The following is a 19,996-nucleotide window of genomic DNA, read 5'->3' as shown; positions in this document are numbered from 1 at the left end:
ATAATGCCCCATATTTTTTTTCTCCAGAAATATTTATTCCACAACAATCAAATTTACATATGTGAAAGACTGATGTTTTGTCTACTTGCTTTATTTTTCCACATAATCTCCTTCAAGTTCGATGGCCTTTTTCCAGCGAGACACAAGAGCGTGTATTCCCTGCCGGTAAAAATCTTTACTCTGCCTACGGAGCCAGGTTGTCACTTCGTGAATCACTTCTTCGTCATCGGCAAAATGTCTTCCACGAATGAAATTCTTCATTGGCCCAAACAAGTGAAAGTCTGAAGGAGCCAAATCGGGGCTGTAGGGTGGATGGGGTAACACTATCCAACCCAGTTTCGCGATGTGTTCACAAGTCCTCAAACTTGTGTGAGGACGAGCGTTATCATGCTGAATCAAAACATCCTGTGGGTTAACATGACGCCCAAGGCACCGGAAGCGCTGCTTAAGTTTGTCTAATGTTTTGACATAAGCCTCTGAATTAATGGTACTGCCTTTTGGCATCACATCAATGAGAATTACGCCCTCGCAATCCCAAAACACAGTCATCATGACTTTTCCGGCTGAAGGAACTGTTTTGAATTTTTTCTTCTGTGGAGAATAAGCATGACGCCATTCCATCGATTGTCTTTTTGTTTCGGGCTCAAAATGATGCAACCAAGTTTCATCACCTGTCACAATCCGTGACAAAAAGGCCTCCCCGTCAACGTGAAAGCGTCGCAACAAATCGAAAGAAATGTCTTTTCTTTGGGATTTGTGATCGACAGTAAGACACCGAGGAACCCATCTTGCACACACTTTTGAGTATCCAAGCTGATTGATAATCACATCCACACTTCCTTTGCTTACTGACAACTCCAGTGCCAATTGTCGAGTCGTAATGCGTCGATCCCGTCGAATGAGAACATCAGCCCGCTGCAACATGTCAGGCGTGACAGCCGTGGGAGGCCTTCCCGACCGCGGCAAATCTCGGAGCTCCGCAGCACCGCCCTCTGATGCTTTCACCCTCTGTGCCCAGCGACCAACAGTACTCCTATCGACTGCAGATGTTCCATAGACGTTGCACAAGCGTTTATGAATATTGCCCACGGTTTCTTCCTCTGCTACGAGAAATTCAATCACTGCACGTTGTTTCTGACGGATGTCACTTGCAGACGCCATTTTAGAACATTCCTACACCACCGCTCTCTGTCGGAGGAAATTTAAACTTTGCGTACACACGCGGGAAACTTCAAATAACTCGCACCTAAAGTGTCACATTTCTAATACTTTTTATTTCGGAGAAAAAAATATGGGGCATTATTTACTGGGCAACCCTCGTATATGGACTGGTCTGGTTGTTCAAGCTCCACCTTTTCACTTTTGACAGCTCTTTTATTTCTCCGTCCAGAGTTTGCACTTTGGTATACCAAATAAGTTAGTAAGAGAAGGTGCTAATCTGCTGTGGTACACAAAACAGGTCAGAATATTGTTGCATAAGCAGAGGAAAAAGCATGGAAATTTAAAAGACCATACAGAAGCTCAAAACTAATCTTCAATGTGAAATGCTTTTAATAGTTTCCACAATGAAACTCTGTCTCAAGATACGACAGGAAACCCAAAAATATTCTGTTCTTATGTAAAGTACACCAGTGACAAAAAGCAATCAATATATTCACTGTGCAATAGCAATGGTAATGTTTCTGATGGCAGTACCACTAAAGCAGAGTTACTGACAACAGTCTTTCAAATTACCTTAACTGAATTTGAATCAAGAACAACAGTCAACATGAGTAACTTAGACATAGATATCATTGATATAGTGAAGTATCTTAAATCACTTAATAGAGGCAATACCTTTGGTCCAGACTGTATACCAGTTAGGATCCTTTCAGAGTAAGCTGACATCGTAGCTCCATAGTCAGCAATCATATACACCCTCTTGCTCATTAGAAGATCCATACCAAAAGACTCTAAAGTTGCACAGGTCACACCAATACTCAGGAAAGGAAATAGGAGTAATCCACTGAATTACATTTCCATATCACTAACATTGATTTGCAGTGGGATTTTCGAAAATATACTGTGTTTGAACATTATGAATTACCTTGAAGAAAATGATCTATTGACACACAGTGGGCAAGGATTCAGAAATTTATATTATTCTTGTGAAATACAACTTATTCTCATCAAGTGACACAGGATATCAAACTGATTCCATATTTCTATATTTCCAAAAGGCTTTTGATACCATTCATCACAAGCAATTTTTAATTACATTACAAGACTATGGAGTATCATCTCAGTTGTGTACCCAGACTCATGATTTCCTGTCAGAAATATCACAGTCCACAGTAATTGATGGAAAGTCATCAAATAAAACTGAAGTAATGTCTAGTGTTTTTTATTTAAGCACATGCCCCCACAAATAACTACAACAAGAAAAATCAAACAATGGAAAATCCAGGATGGAACGTAACAATATTATGAAAAAGGAAGTTGCTACTCACCATTTAGCAGAGATGCTGAGTCGCAGATCGGCACAACCAAAAGACTGTCACAAGTATAGTTTTTGGCCAGTAAGGCCTTCATCAACAATATACGACACACACACACGCGCACACACACACACACACACACACACACACACACACACACACACACACACACACACACACACACACAAAAAAAATCACTCACGTAGGCGCAACTCACACACACGACTGTGGTCTCAGGCAACTGCAACCACACTATGAGCAGCAGCACCAGTGCATGATGGGAGTGGCGACTTGGTGGGGGTAAGGAGGAGGCTGTGGGAGGGAGAGGGAGGGATAGTATGGTAATGGTGGCAGACAGTGAAGTGCTGCTGGTTAGACAATGGGCAGGTGAGAGGTGTGGAGGGGGGAAATAATGGAAAAGGAGAGAAGCAAACAGACGGGATGCGATGGTGGAATGACAGCTGAGTAGTGCTGGAATGGGAACAGGGAAGGGGCTGGATGGGTAGAACAGTGACTAACGAAGATTGAGGCCAGGAGGGTTACAGGAATGTAGAATGTATTGTAGGGAAAGTTCCCACCTGCACAATTAAGAAAAGTTGGTGTTGGTGGAAAGGATCCACATGGCACAGGCTGTGAAGCAGCCATTGAAGTGAAGGATGTTGTGTTTGGCAGTGTGCTCAGCAACAGGGAGGTCCACTTGTTTCTTGGCCACTGGGCATAGAATGCAGCACAGTGGTTGCAGCTTAGGTTGTAGATCACGTGACTGGTTTCAGAGGTAGCCCTGCCTTTGATGGGATAGGTGATGTTTGTGACTGGAATGGAGTAGATGGTGGTGGAGGATGTATGGGACAGGTCTTGTATCTAGGTCTATTAAAGGGGTATGAGCCATGAGATAAAGGGTAAAGGTATTGCTGGTGGTTAGTAGGTTTGATATCGACTAGAGGAATCCTTCCTAAGAACCCAGAATCCTAAACCCCTCACCTTGTTCACATTCATTGATGACATCTTTGTGAATAGATTGAGGGTGAGGACACCTTATCCACATTCCTCCAGAACCTCAACAGCTTCTCCCCCCATTTCTTCACTTGGTCCCTACTCAACCCAACAAGCCATCTTCCTAGATGTAGACCTCCACCTCATGGCTACATCAGTACCTCCATCCATATAAAACCTATTAACCACCAGCAATACCTCCACCCATTCCATACTAAGAAGTCCCTTCCAAACAGCCTGGTCCCTCTCAAAATATACTGAGGGTCTCACTGAACTCTTCACAGACCGTAATTATCCTCCCAACCCTGTACAAAAACAAATCTCCAATGTCTTGTCTTTCCAGTCTCCCATCACCTCCCAAATTCCCACTGCCCAGCCACAGAGGAGCATTACCCTCATAGCTCAGTGCTACCCAGGACTGGAGCAACTGAATTACATTCTCCCCAGCCACCAAACATACACAATATACTCTTCCATCCTTACACAAGCACTGCTTCCAACCCCTTACCTCATGGCTCAAGCTTCCAGGTATGTCAAGTGGTAATATGTCCATGCGTTTTCAACTTATTTTTTCTAAGCCATTGTCAACTGATGATGAGAACAGTGCAATAAACAAAGAGTTGTTTTCATTGATCCCAACAAATTTCTAAGTGCAAAGTGTCTTGCCAAAGATGATCTACATCTGAATAGGTTGAGCTCAAAAATATTCAGCAAAATGTTCATAAATACTTGCCAGGTTATAAAAAATAACAGAAACTAATAAGTAGTGATGGGGTTGAAACAACTTGTGTGGCATTAAGAAAGACAAAACTAAACCATTATCTGGCAAGAAATGTGCTAAAACCCATAACTAATAGTCAAAGTAGGTATGTTATCCACTGGAATATAAATGGTTTAAACACTGATGCTTCTAACAATAAAAGCTCCAAAATAGATGAACTGGAAATCATTCTGTCAGAATGCGCAAATTTTAGAGTTGTTTGTTTAAATGAGCACCTGTTTACTGAAGACACAATTAAACTTCTAAACAAAATAGGGAACGTCAGATTAGCAAGTAGCTTTTCCAGAAGAAACAAGTCACAAGGAGGCTCATGTATACTTCTACATAGTGATATAAATTATGAGACCAGAAACTGTTTTAATTATTTAACTTCCTCTGAATGTAAGCCTTTAGTTAAAGGGACTTCCTTCAAGCAGGTATGCCTATCAGCGTGACTTCAATCTAAAAAAGGTGAAGCTCTAACACCAACTACTACAGGAATTTTTCCATGAGTGATCAAACCACCACCCACTACACTGTCACCTATATGCTTTGCCAGACTTCCGTTCTCATACCTATAGAGACACAGGCCATGCCTAGTAAAACCCGATCTACTGATAGACCCAACTGACACCACTGAAATGTGACCCATGCCCTCTGCCATCAGCACTCTCTCCAGCTCCATGTTAACGTGCCTAACAGCCACATTAAGATGAGGCCAATCATGATGCTGAAACAGTTGCATGAAATGCACATTATTGCCACCAATTTGAGTAGCTGTCTTCACCGGGTCACTACCTACATCATATTCCCTGTCCCTATCAAGTTTGTTCCCTGCTCCACCCACTATCACTACCTGATCCTCCTTCATAAAATTCCTACATAACTCCCCAAAGCTGTCAGTCACCTGAGCCAACTCTGCACTAGGCTTCACAATTCTGGTGACCTGGTACTCACTCCCCAACACTTCCTGCAACTGCTGGCCCACACCTCTACCATGCAAACTACCTAGCGACAGAACCTTCTTCTTTCTCTTAGACTTTGCAACTGACCTAGGCCTCCTAACTGCTGAGGACTGCTGCATGTTCCCTACATCTACAGCTACAAGAGGCTCCTCTCCACTCAGCTCTGATAGTTGGTCAAATCTATTGCATATACACAAAGTTTATCTGTATGAATACCTCCTCTTCCTAGCTGCCTTCTTGCCAACTGCCAGTTCCCATTCCCCACCACCCCACCACCCTCCTCAACCTATCTAGTTCCTCCATTGCACATTATAACTACACCTGAAGAGCACATATCCTATGCTCCTGCTCCTGTATCAACTTATTTCTACTATAGATTCTGTATTACGAGGAGAGGATCTCGCTAAAATGCCCACTGGCTTCCCCACTGCATTCTCCCCAATGTAAATACTTTGAACAAATCCCACACCATAACTCACTGCTCAAAAACCTACAACAGAGCCCACACTTCTCACTCATGGTAAAATTTTACAGATACTGACAAAAAACTATACATCTACTCTACCTAAGTTCAGTTAGAGCAGTAGAACTATTTATAGAACTAACAACAGCAGTCTCGAAATTCTCTGTCTACTGAGAATGCAACTAGTTGTATTAATACTAATACACCACAGCTAATACCAATACCAACAAAACTTCACAAAATTATTAGCTAAAACCTGACATTCAAGCAGCCACTGGAACACAACAAAATTAAAACACTGAATGAAAATTCTACTGAAATGTTTCACTAGGAACAATAAGAAACGTCAGCTGAAAACTAAACCACAAAGTTTACTGAATGACTTAAATGCACAGAAAACTCTAAATACACAGTGAGCGAATGTTTCCAAAAGTTTATTAAATCGTTATTTCGCCACAAACAGCATGATACACTGCTGAAAACTATTAAATTTAGTAACTGTATAACAGCGCACAAATAACTTTGTCAGTACTTAGCTTTATAACTACTACAGCTGCAAACTGCATGCTGAAAAATGTAAACACACTATTATAGTCTGACATTGTTTGATTATTTGTGTATAGATTAAATGAAAAGGAGTGGGGGGGGGGGGGGGGGGGGAGGGTGCAGGACAATGCTCCGGGTGAGACCATTCTTTTGTTGATCCCATTCACTTACCCTGCTTACCACCATTACAAAAAAACTGTCTGTTTTGTAATAGATATTCAATAATTCTTGTGACCTAACATTCCTTAAATGTATTGTAGAGTTTTTTCTTTTTTTTTCCACATCACTACCTGATCCTCCTTCATAAAATTCCTACATAACTCCCCTAAGCTGTCAGTCACCTGAGCCACTGATTTTCCAGGTGTAAATCTGGTCTGTTTGGGAATGAGCTCTTGGTCTGCAATATTTGTATACAGATGGCATATGGGTGCTACTGGAAGGTAGTTCTTAAGCTGGCTTGTGTCTTTGCAGGGTTTCACTAGTGTTACTCTGTTTGATTTCCACATCATCTTCGGGATCTTGCAATCTGCAGCTAAGCACAGATTGGAACTGGCCATTGGAAGGTTGAAGTGACCGCAGTGGACGTTCAACAAAATCCAGTAAACATTTATAGCACTGGAATGGGCACCAGTGCTGACACAGGTGCCAGACTGGCTATATAAAAACTTCAGCAACGATCACACAACAGTGAATTGTGTTTTATTCATCTCATGACGTACATTTGCAATCTATTTGGTTTGCATACAGGAGACATGTCAAAAATCCATAAAACAGTTACAATTATTTTTATATTAATAAATAATAGAGCTATAATAAATAATAACACAATAAAGATATTTCCTGGAACGTGTAACACATTGTATCCAGGTCAAATTTCCAGTTTGTCCCACCTGAATTCATCCATCAAGTAATAATGCTTCAGTGTCAGTACCTCAAATGGTTCAAATGGCTCTGAGCACTATGGGTCTTAATGTCTGAGGTCATCAGTCCCCTAGAACTTCACATGCATCCATGCCCGAGGCAAGATTCATACCTGTGACCGTAGCGGTCGCGCGGTTCCAGACTGTAGCGCCTAGAACCGCTCGGCCATTCTGCCCGGCAGTACGTCATATAGCTTTCTTTTAAGTGATCCTAAATTCATCTACATCAACTCGTTCCCTTTTAATTTATTACAAATTTTCATTCCCATGCATCGAGGACCCTGGGCATACAATCTGAGGCAGTGGGTGGGGAGCATAATATTTTCTTTGTTTTTAGTATCATGTGAATGGACAAAATTATTTCTCTCAAATAATTCATGTCTGGTGTACAAAAATATAATAATCTCATATATGTATAAGGATAACAGAATTAATATTTTAAGTTTTCTAAATAATGGTCAACATGGTTCTTCGTGATTTGCAGTGCACATATTTCGAATGATTTTTTTCCTGTATTTTTAGTATCTGCATTATGTTTATCGAGTTTCTCCAAAAAATGAATAAAATACCTAATAATGGATTCAAAGTAGCTTGTATATGCTACTTTTTGTGTGTCCATATCAGTTGTAGTTGATAATATTTGCATTTCAAATGCAAAGCTGCTCAGTTTGTTTGCCAGGTATTCAATGTGTGTCTGCCAGCTCAAATTTTTATCTACATTTAAACCTAAGAATTTGACTGAGTCAATTTCTTCTATACCTTGGTTGTTGTGTACAAATTTAATCTGCTCACATTTTGACTGTTTGGTTTTGAACTGCATCACATGATTCTTAGATATGTTTAGATTCAAACCATTTAGCTGAAACCAAGTTTCTAAGATACCGAGGGTACTGATCACAGAATTGGGATTTTTTTCCAAATCCTGATCTTCAACTAAGACAGAAGTATCATCTGTGAACAGAACTGATGGTATAATATGCTCCATTTGAAGAAACGCTAACTCTTTGCTTTCTGGTGGATAAGTAGGATTTAAGCCATTGTAGGGCACTGCCGCTAATGCCATACTTTTCATGTTTGTAAACAAGCAATGCATGGGTTACAGAATCAAATGCCTTTGTGAGGTCACAGAAAATTTCTGCCACCTTATTCCTCTTGTCTAATGATGTACTTATTTTCTCAATGAAACTGTTTACTGCATCTATGGCATTTTTCCCCTGCTGAAAACCAAATTGATTGTTTAGAATAATAGAATATTTAGAAATGAAGTTTTGGATTTGTGCACCAGCGAGTTTTTCAGGTGTTTTAGATAGGACAGGGAGAAATGAGAAAGGATGATAATTTCCCATCATCTCTCTTGATCCCTTCTTGAAAAGTGGTTTGACTTCAGCATATTTCAGTACCTGTGGGAAACAGCCCTCTTCAAAACATTGATTTATTATTTGAGCTAGTGGGTTTGCAATTATGTTGTGTATCACTTTAATAACTTTGGTGGATATTTCATCCCACCCTGCAGATTTTTTGTTTCTTAATGTTAGAATAGCATTTTCTACATCCTCCGTGTGCATTCCGGGTGGAGTCATTCCTGATGTGGAATGGGTCCTTTCGGATGCCATGAAGAGCACAGGGTGCAGCCAGCTGCAGGTGGTGGCACATGTCGGCACTAATGACGTGTGTCACTTTGGATCTGAGGAAATTCTCTCTGGATTCCAGCGGCTATCTGATTTGGTGAAGGCTGCCGGTCTTGCTTACGAGATGAAGGCAGAGCTCACCATCTGCAGCATCGTTGACAGAACCGACTGCGGACCTTTGGTGCAGAGCCGGGTGGAGGGTCTGAATCAGAGGCTCAGACGGTTTTGCGATCGTGTTGGCTGCAGATTCCTTGACTTGCGCCATAGGGTGGTGGGGTTTCAGGTTCCGCTGAATAGGTCAGGAGTTCACTACACTCAGCTGGCGGCTACACGGGTAGCGGAGGCTGTGTGGCGTGGACTGGGTGGTTTTTTAGGTTAGAAGGCCTTGGGGAAGTACGGGGTGGGCTGCAATCTCAAAGGGAGCATGGCAAATACAGGACGTGCTTGGATCAAGGACCAGTCGGAACTGTAGTTGTAAATTGTTGTAGTTGTGCTGGGAAAGTCCCTGAGCTTCAAGTGCTAATAGAAAGCACAGAAGCTGAAATCGTTTTAGGTACAGAAAGCTGGCTAAAGCCTGAAACAAGTTCTGCAGAAATTTTTACGAAGTCTCAGACGGTGTTCAGGAAAGATAGATTAGGCAGAATTGGTGGTGGAGTGTTTGTGTCTGTCAGTAGTGGTTTATCTCGCAGTGAAGTTGAAGTAGATACTCCGTGCGAATTGGTATGGGTGAACGTTATACTTAACAGCCGAACTAAGTTAATAATTGGCTCCTACAGACCCCCAGACTCTGATGATATAGTTGCTGAACAGTTCAGAGAAAATTTGAGTCTCGTAACAAATAAATACCCCACTCATACGGTTATAGTTGGTGGGGACTTCAACCTTCCCTCGATATGTTGGCAAAAATACTTGTTCAAAACCAGCAGTAGGCAGAAAACATCTTCCGAGATTGTCCTAAATGCTTTCTCCGAAAATTATTTTGAGCAGTTAGTCCACGAACCCAATCGAATTGTAAATGGTTGCGAAAATACACTTGACCTCTTAGCCACAAACAATCCAGAGCTGATATAGAGCATCATGACTGATACAGGGATTAGTGATCACAAGGTCATTGTAGCTAGGCTCAATACCGTTTCTTCCAAATCTACTAGAAACAAACGCAAAATAATTTTATTTAAAAAAGCAGATAAACTGTCACTAGAAGCCTTCCTAAGAGACAATCTCCATTCCTTCCGAACTGACTATGCAAACGTAGACGAGATGTGGCTCAAATTCAAATATATAGTAGCAACAGCAATTGAGAGATACGTACCTCATAAATTGGTAAGAGATGGAACAGATCCCCCGTGGTACACAAAATAGGTCCTAACGCTGTTGCAGAGGCAACGGAAAAAGCATGCGAAATTCAGAAGAACGCGAAATCCCAAAGATTGGCTAAAATTTACAGACGCGCAAAATTTGGCTCGGCCTTCAATGCAAGGTGCCTTTAATAGGTTCCACAATGAAACATTGTCTCGAAATTTGGTAGAAAATCCGAAGAAATTCTGGTCATATGTACAGTACACAAGTGGCAAGACGCAGTCAATACCTTCGCTGCACAGTGCCGATGGTACTGTTACCGACGACTGTGCCACTAAAGCAGTTTTCCGAAATTCCTTCGCCAGGGAAGATGAATGGAATATTCCAGAATTTGAAACATGAACAGCTGCTAGCATGAGTTTCTTAGAAGTAGATACCTTAGGGGTTGCGAAGCAACTCAAATCGCTTGATACGGGTAAGTCTTCAGGTCCAGATTGTATACCGATTAGGTTCCTTTCAGATAACGCTGATACAATAGCTCCCTACTTAGCAATCATATACAGCCGCTCGCTCACCGATAGATCTGTACCTACAGATTGGAAAATTGCGCAGGTCGCACCAGTGTTTAAGAATGGTAGTAGGAGTAATCCATCTAACTACAGACCTATATCATTGACGTCGGTTTGCAGTAGGGTTTTGGAGCATATACTGTATTCAAACATTATGAATCACCTCGAAGGGAATGATCTATTGATACATAATCAGCATGGTTTCAGAAAACATCATTCTTGTGCAACGCAGCTAGCTCTTTATTCGCATGAAGTAATGGCCGCTATCGACAGGGGATCTCAAGTTGATTCCGTATTTCTAGATTTCCGGAAAGCTTTTGACACCGTTCCTCACAAGCGACTTCTAATCAAGCTGCGGGCCTATGGGGTATTGTCTCAGTTGTGCAACTGGATTCGTGATTTCCTGTCAGGAAGGTCGCAGTTCGTAGTAATAGACGGCAAATCATTGAGTAAAACTGAAGTGATATCAGATGTTCCCCAGGGAAGCGTCCTGGGACCTCTGCTGTTCCTGATCTATATAAATGACCTGGGTGACAATCTGAGCAGTTCTCTTAGGTTGTTTGCAGATGATGCTGTACTTTACCATCTAGTAAGGTCATCCGAAGACCAGTATCAGTTGCAAAGCGATTTAGAAAAGATTGCTGTATGGTGTGGCAGGTGGCAGTTGACGCTAAATAACGAAAAGTTTGAGGTGATCCACATGAGTTCCAAAAGAAATCCGTTGGAATTCGATTACTCGATAAATAGTACAATTCTCAAGGCTGTCAATTCAACTAAGTACCTGGGTGTTAAAATTACAAACAACTTCAGTTGGAAAGGCCACATAGATAATATTGTGGTGAAGGCGAGCCAAAGGTTGCGTTTCATTGGCAGGACACTTAGAAGATGCAACAAGTCCACTAAAGAGACAGCTTATACTACACTCGTTCGTCCTCTGTTAGAATATTGCTGCGAGGTGTGGGATCCTTACCAGGTGGGATTGACGGAGGACATCAAAAGGGTGCAAAAAAGGGCAGCTCGTTTTGTATTATCACGTAATAGGGGAGAGAGTGTGGCAGATATGATACGCGAACTGGAATGGAAGTCATTACAGCAAAGACGTTTTTTGTCATGGCGAGATCTATTTACGAAATTTCAGTCACCAACTTTCTCTTCTGAATGTGAAAATATTTTGTTGAGCCCCACCTACATAGGTAGGAATGATCATCAAAATAAAATAAGAGAAATCAGAGCTCGAACAGAAAGGTTTAGGTGTTCGTTTTTCCCGCGCGCTGTTCGGGAGTGGAATGGTAGAGAGACAGTATGACTGTGGTTCAATTAACCCTCTGCCAAGCACTTAAATGTGAATTGCGGAGTACTCATGTAGATGTAGATGTAGATCCTCCACAGAAAGTTGTAATAATTTTGTAAAGTTTTCAGAGTTTTCACCTAGGCCAAAGGAATTTATTTTGTTGTGATAATGTGTTACATCTACAACAGACTTTGCTGCATTTATGAAGAATTCATTAAAGTACCCTGGTGTTTGAGCTGGATTTACAATAGTATTTCTTTCAATGTCAATTTTTGAAATTTCTTGGTTACAGGCTTTAACACCAAACTCAGATTTAATGACGGACCACACAGCCTTTGTCTTATTTTTATGATTTAAAATTAGCCTGTTATTTGCCAATTGTTTTGCTGCTATGACAACTCTTTGAAATATGGTTTTAGAGAGTCTAACATATTTAATGAAATCAATATATTTATTATATTTTAGTTCTCTGTGCAATTGCCTTTTCGTTACATTGGAAATTTTTATGCCGTGGGTAATATTCCCCATATTCTGTAATGCTCCAATTTCTGGAGCAATATTTTGTGATCAATACAATCAAATGCCATAGTTAAATCAAAAAATATGCCTAGCATTCGAAACCTTTTGTTTAACCCATCCAGTACCTTACAGAGAAAAGAGAATGTAGCATTTTCAATTGTTAAATGACTTCTAAAGCTGAACTGTACAATTTATAGCAAATTGTGTGATATAAAATGATCATTTTTATCCTTACATACGCAGCTATTTCAATAACTTTAGCAAACACTGATTGCATAGAAATAGGTCTAAAATCAGATGACCCTCCTCTTTTTAAAGGAGCATTCGTTTTAACTGCATACTAAAGTACACCTGAGATGCCACAGTCAGACCAACATAGCAGTATACAACATGTTGCTAATGGCAAACACCTCTTTAAAAGGATAAATACAGCTGTTTGAGATGATTATAAATGAAATAATTTGGATACAGTAACTGTAGGTGGCTCTCTTGTATTCATCAAAGAATAGTTTTCCTTTAGAATTATCTTTCAAAACATCAGGTTTTAATAATGGTATTGTGGAGTTACTATATGTGAAGTGTGATTATATGTTTTGCATTACACAGCCTTACTCTCTGCATACGAATGGCTGATATGTTGGCTGCTAGTAACAACAGAGGAAAAACTGGATGCATTGCTAAAGAATGGAGCTGATCCATTCAGTGCAAAGACCATTGCTCAAGTGTTTCATGCTAGAACACTTTCTCTGGCATATGCAGAGGTAACTGTACACACTTTTCTTTTTGGAACTTATGTAGCAGATATGTAATTTTAACTAAAGGACCCCTGAAAAGTCCCACCCATGAGTGTTACTAATTTTGTTATAATTTACTGTGATGTATTGTTTCATGCTGACCGTCTCATTATTTGTTTGTTTATTTGTTCTGTGAAACCCTGTTGTTTTTCCACAAATATATTAGACTGATGAGAGCAAGATGTTAAAAATGCAGTAAAAATTTTTTTCCATAATGAGAAATTTTTTTCCATAAGAGTGGCATTTGTAAAAGCAAAAAAATGTTTAGTATTTGCAGTAGTAAAGTTACACAGCTGATAAATGAAAATATGTATGAAAATACTGCACACGTACATAATGCTGAAAATGTCAGCAGTTGTTAGGTGCAGAAATGACAAAATGCAGAGTGGCAATCTTAATACATAAAGATGTAAACAGTACATGGTAATACATTCATAGATTGTAGTACATAGTATACATACATATTATTTACTTTTCTGTTTTTCTTATTTTATTTTATTGTGAATTCCGTTGATCCTGCTAGCAATGGAGTTGCAAGGATATGGAACGGGTCAGTATTTTTACAATGTTAACAATACAGCAGCACACAATACGGTTAATTCATGACAAAACTCATTGTAACACATGGTACACTAGAATAAATAAAAACATATTACATACACTAGAATTAACACTTATGTGTACACATTCAGACTAACAATATCAAAGTATTTGAGCAACAATATAATATTTCAGCGACAAATAGTTTCATTTATGCTAATAGTTTCATTTATGGCTAACTTGGTTGTATAACGGAAACTTGCTCCTGTGCACTAAAAAATTCACTAATTGAATAGAATGACTTTTATGTTAGGTATTCCTTCAGTTTGCTCTTGAATGTTGGTGTTTCAGGATCAAGAGTTTTGATGACACTGGGCAGAGCATTGTCAGTTTTTTATGCCTGTGTAATTTACTCCTTTCTTTACAAGGGCATAGTTTGACTGATTACTATGAAAGTCCTCTTTTGACCTTGTGTTGTGACCATGATATTCACTATTGGTTTTGAAGAGAGAATGGTTTTTATTCATGAAATATACAAGGGAATATATGTACTGAGATATCATTGTAAATACCTGTAAATTCCTAAACAGATTCCTGCATGAATGCCTTGGTAGCACACCACTCATGATACGTACAGCTCTCATCTGAGGAATAAAAACTTTTTTTTACCAAGGGCTGGTTGCCCCAAAAGACGATTCCATAAGCCAAAAGTGCATGGAAATATCTGAAATAAGCAGCTCCTATGGCCATCTTATGTGTGGTTGATGCAATTATGTGTAAGGCAAATGTTGCAGAATGAAGACTTTTTTCTAGATATAGGATATGGTTGGACCAATTTAGCTTGCAGTCTATGTACACACCCAGGAACTTAGCCAAGTTGACTTGCTTTATTTCTTGTTCATTACATTCTATATTTATATCCCCCAGTTCCTTATTTGCCATATGAAATTGTACATAATGAGATTTTTTCATATTTAGAGAGAGCCGTTACAGTTAAACCATTTCAGAATGTCATCAAATACATTGTTCACAGATGTTTCATGGTTGTTCCCTGTTGGTTTGTCAACTAGAAGAGAAGTACCATCAGTGAACAGGATGAAATTGCTCACTGATATGGTGCAGTGTGGGAGGTCATTTATAAATATAAGAAACAGTAAGGGTCCCAGTACCAAGCCTCGAGGCACTCCAGTGTTGACTGTGCCCCACTTGGATACAGGTGGGATTCCACTAGTGTCAGTAATTATTACCCTTTGTTTCCTATCTGTAAGATAGGATTTAATCCATGTTCCCATTATTCCACTTAACCCATAGTAGTCTGCTTTATTTAGCAGAATTTTGTGGTTGACGCAGTCAAAAGTTTTGGATAGGTCACATAGGATTCCAATTGGTACCAATTTTCTGTTAAGAGATTCAAGAATTTGATTGGAGAAAGAAAAAATAGCATCATTAATTGATAGTCTTTGTTGGAAACCAAACTGAGATCGACTGAGAATGTTATGGCTGTTGAGGTGATTAACAATTCTCCTGTATTCCATTTTCTCAAGGACCTTTGAAAAACTTGTTAGCAGTTATATTGGGAAGTAGTTTTTTCCACCAGTTTTTCACCTTTCTTGAAAAGTGGTTTCACACAGGCACATTTTAATCTAAGTGGAACAATACCTCGTTTTAGGGATTCATTAAAAATGTGACACAAGACTGCGTTTATATAGCCATGACAGTGCTTGAGTATCTTAGTTGAAACATTATCAACCCCACAAGAGTTTTTTGTCTCCATCTCTCAATAAGACAATCAGTCTTATTGATCTCACTAATTGTTATGGGGGTTATCTGCATCTGACAAACTCTGACATTGTTAGCTTTATGCAGAAGTGCTATTGCATCATCCACTGAGCCTTCACAGCCAATCTTTTCTGCAGCTGTTAAGAATGTTAATGTTTATTGAAGGTATTAGCAACTTCCTCAGTATTTTTTATGACATTTCCATCCTGAATTAATGCTATGTTAGTCATGTACTCTACTTTTTTACCACTCTCCCTTTTTATAACTTTCCAGATGGTTTTTGATTCGTTGTTTGAGTTATCAATTTCAGATGTTATGTACTAGTTCTGAATTTTTTTATTACTCCTTTTAAAATATTACAGTACAATCTGTAGTCCTCCTTTTCAATGGAATCATTAGATATATGTATGGATTCGTATAAATTTCTTTTTGTCCTACAGGAAATTCTTATCCCTTTAGTAATCCAGGGTTTCTGATTCGCAGCCTGAGGATTGTTTCTCAGCCAATGTTTCAAATAATGACACAAACTCATTAGAGAACAGATCAAATTTTTCATTAATATTCCTCTCCATAAATACAGGGATCCAGTCAATCTGCTGTAAGAGATGGTAGAAGATTTCTAAGTTATCATTATTGAGTGGCCTGGCAGTTTTAAAGTAGTGTTTAGGTTTATCACACAGTTTGATATTATTTACAGTAAGCAGCTGACCATCATGATCTGACAGACCATTGAGAATTTGACTTACAATAATACTGCTGCTTCTGTATCTGTCCAGGAATATATTATCAATTAGGCTCTTACAAGTACTAGTTAACTACTGAAATTAGGTTAAATGATTCCATCAGGTGTTCTAGTTTTGTTCTGCTGTTATTTGTAGTTAAGAAGTTAATATTAAAATCACCTGTGATACATAAATTCTTGCGTTTGGAATATATTTGGTTCAAAAGTTGTTCCATATGGTTTAGAAAGAAACATATTATCCTCCAGGGGCCTTGTAAACTGCCAAAATTATAACTGACTTATTATTTGCAAAAATTTCAGTTCCACAGGCTTCAAAGTGAGAATCTACTCTGTAAATACTTATAACTAGGGATTTATATTTTACATTAGTTTTAACACAGATCGCAGTCCCTCCTTTCTCCTTTATGTATCTACAATAGCTGACTGCTAATGAATATCCATCAATTTGAGGCATTTCAGTTCCACTTGTCACATGGTCTTCTGTAAGACATATTACTTGTGCATGGTTTACAGATTCAGCATCAATAATGCTGAGATTTAGAAGCTCCAGTTTGTTTCTGAGACCATTGATCTTTTGGTAGAACACATAGAGTTTACTGCTACTGATATTTTTTGGAACATAGCTACGCTTTGGTAACTTAGCATCTCCCCATAAACTTGGACTGTCTGGTAAATTATCACACCTTGGATTATCACCAGTCTTAACATTTAGCCTAAAAAAGCATTAGGAACAGATTACAGATGTTCATCTAACGATATTGACCACTTGATTATCTCTTGAGGATTATTTCCTATTTCACTCAACACTTTATTCACTACAAGTCATTTCCCCAGGCCATTTAGATGCAGTCCATGAGTTTTGTGGGATCGGCAGCCAATATTGTTTATATTCACTATAGAAATGTTTTTAAAGTATTTAGCAATCGATTCATATTGGTCATTAGCTGCACTTTTTTCATGATTCACACATGACCATTGTGGTGGGTCACGATGATGCAGGATGTTGAGCACAACAACATTAGTATGAGTTAAGTGACTCAAACTTTCCTTTAGTTCCTGACAGGCATTTGATGTTTCATTTTTAAAGATATCGTTCGTTCCTTCAGTTAGCGCAATGTAATTATTTGTGGATAACTTACCAACTTCTGCCAAGTGTTCATGTTTCCTCAATTCATTTAAACCTGCATCTAGTTTGATGAATCCCATAGTAGCAATCATTGTAGATGCCTCATTTAGTATATGAGAGGCGATTCCGCACCCATGACTGTCAGCAATAAGCATCAGTTTTCTTCTTGATTTTTCTTCCTTGGAGTTTTGAGATTGTGGGTGATGGTGTTGGGGAAGAGCTGCATGTTGATCAGACTGATTATCTTCAGACTTGTTATTCACCTTAGCACCCCTTATTTGAACGTCTATAACATGCCAATTAAGTGGCCTTCACCTATAAATTGTGATGAAAGGTTTTCATCTCTGTAAACACTATAATCCTTTGAACTGCACTTATATGATTGGTGAGCACTTATTTGCAATGTTTGTATCAGAGGTATTAGACAGATCTGGACTACTGTTCTTATTGAGTCTGCATATGTAACACTTCCACACTTGTATGTAATGTACATTATTCTTTAGTGAGGGGTCTAGTTTGCCACATCGATAATGAAAAGTGCTTTTGCTCTGTGCATCTAATAGTGAAACAACTGTACAATATACAGGGGAACTAGAATATTATCTTGAAACAAGGTTAAAAAAGATAAAATATAAAATATTAAGGAAAAAGATAGACTGCCACTCATCACAAAGATGACATGTTGAGCTGCAGACAGGCACAATGAAAAGACTTTAGTCATTTTGTTTTTAGACAAAGCCTTCTTTAGAAAAGAAAACAAACATACACATTCATTCACACAAGTGAGCATACCTCAAGCACAGATGGCCACCATCTCCAGCACCTCAGACCAGAATGCAACTATCATGGTGAACGAAATCATCTGTCTGCAGGGGGCAGAGAAGGGGGAGGGATAGCAGGGTAAGGTTAGAGGAAGAGATAAGTACTGTCTGCAGAGCATGCAGGTACTAGATGAAAGCATGACAAGACTGTCATGCACAGAGTTGGGAGGAGTAGGGAGTTGGGGAGGGGGGGGGGGGGGGGAGCAGAAAAGGAGAGATGCAGGGAAAGGGAAAGATGAGCTCCGGTGCATTGGCGGAGGGCAGCACATAATGAGGGTAAGGGGTTGTGAATAGGGAGAAGGTGATAGGACAGAGGACCGGAAAATGTTGGTTTGAGTGTGTGGGGGAAATTGGTTACTGTAGGTTGAGGATGGAAGACCTAGTCAGCAAACAGATCTCCCATGCCATATCCCCACACATCCCCATTCCTCCCACCATCGCCAACAGCCAGTTACAAAGGAGTGACCCCTTCATCACCCTGTACTACCATGGGTTGGAAAAATGGAACTACATCATCTGTCAGGGCTTTGACTAATTATCATCCTGCCCTGAAATGAGGGACATCCTACCCAAGATCCTTCCTGCCTTTCCTAAAGTGATTTTCCATAATCCACCCAACTTCCACAATATCCTATTCCAACCCTATACCACTCCCAATCCCAATATCTTATCACAGGTATCGTATCCGTGTGGAAGATCCAGGTGCGAGACCTGCCCATCCATCCACCCAGCAGTTTCTACTCCAGTCGTGTCACAGGTTTATCCCACCCTATCAGAGGCCGGGACGACCTGTGAAAGCAGCCATGTCATATACTCTTTCACTGCAGTGGCTGCATAGCATTTTATACTGGTATGACTACCAACCAGGTGTCTTCCAGGATGAACAGCAACCACCAAACTCTGGCCAAGAGCAATGGAGACCACCCTGTGGCCCACATGCAGCTAAACATAACATGCTTGATTTCAATGGTTGCTTCACAACTTGGACCATGAATCCTTTCCTCCACCACCAGCTTTACTGGACTGCATGGATGGCAGTTATGCTTACAATACATTCTCCACTCTTGGAACATTTTGGCTTCAGCTGTTCCCACACCCTCCATCTGACAGTTTCTGCGCCCTCTATCCTATCACCTCCTTCCTATTCGTATCCCCTTACCTTCATCACATGTTGCCCTCTACCACAGCACCCCATCCATCTTTCCCTTCCCTACTCCATTCTTTCCCTGCTCCCCATTTCCACTGCTGTCCCCCCCTCATCTCTCTGACCTGCAGCCTCCTGGTGCTATGCCTGGTAGTCTTGTCATGCCTCCACCTAATACCTGCATGCTCTGCCAAACAGCACTCTTCTCTTTCCCCAATCTTATCCTGTTATCCCTCCCCTTCTCTGTCCCCTCCAGATTGATGCTTTTATTCAGTTGCTTGTGTGAATGAATGTGTGTGTGTGTGTGTGTGTGTGTGTGTGTGTGTGTGTGTGTGTGCGCGTGTGTGTTCTTTTCTGAAGAAGGCTTTATCCAAATGCTAAATGAACGAAGTCTTTTGTTTTGCCTGTGTGTATTCCACCATGTCATCTTTATGATGAGTAGCGATTGATTCTTTCCCTTATATTGTTGATATACCAGTGTGGAGTTCCTGTTGTTTGGAAATGTGTTCACTGTTGATCACTGTGTAGATAGTATATTTAGGACATAGTTTTCTTAAGATTTAACTTATGTGATCATCAAGTTTGCCTTCAGGTACACATCAACAAAATAAAAAGTACCG

The 19,996-nt window shown here is 39.9% G+C and overlaps 1 protein-coding gene across 1 annotated transcript in view; it reads left to right on the top strand.

Moving 5' to 3' along the window:
• LOC126484401 (peroxisomal acyl-coenzyme A oxidase 3-like) overlaps positions 1 to 19,996 on the top strand; it is a 144,028-nt gene that overhangs the window by 78,345 nt on the left and 45,687 nt on the right. The window contains exon 8 of the mRNA XM_050107901.1: positions 13,037 to 13,191. Coding sequence (XP_049963858.1) covers positions 13,037 to 13,191 — 155 coding nt within the window. The remainder of the gene's footprint in view (positions 1 to 13,036; positions 13,192 to 19,996) is intronic.

The sequence above is a fragment of the Schistocerca serialis genome, chromosome 6 (assembly GCF_023864345.2).
Source record: "Schistocerca serialis cubense isolate TAMUIC-IGC-003099 chromosome 6, iqSchSeri2.2, whole genome shotgun sequence".
In the NCBI taxonomy this organism is placed as follows: domain Eukaryota; kingdom Metazoa; phylum Arthropoda; class Insecta; order Orthoptera; family Acrididae; genus Schistocerca; species Schistocerca serialis.
This window is presented reverse-complemented; position numbering and strand designations above follow the sequence as displayed.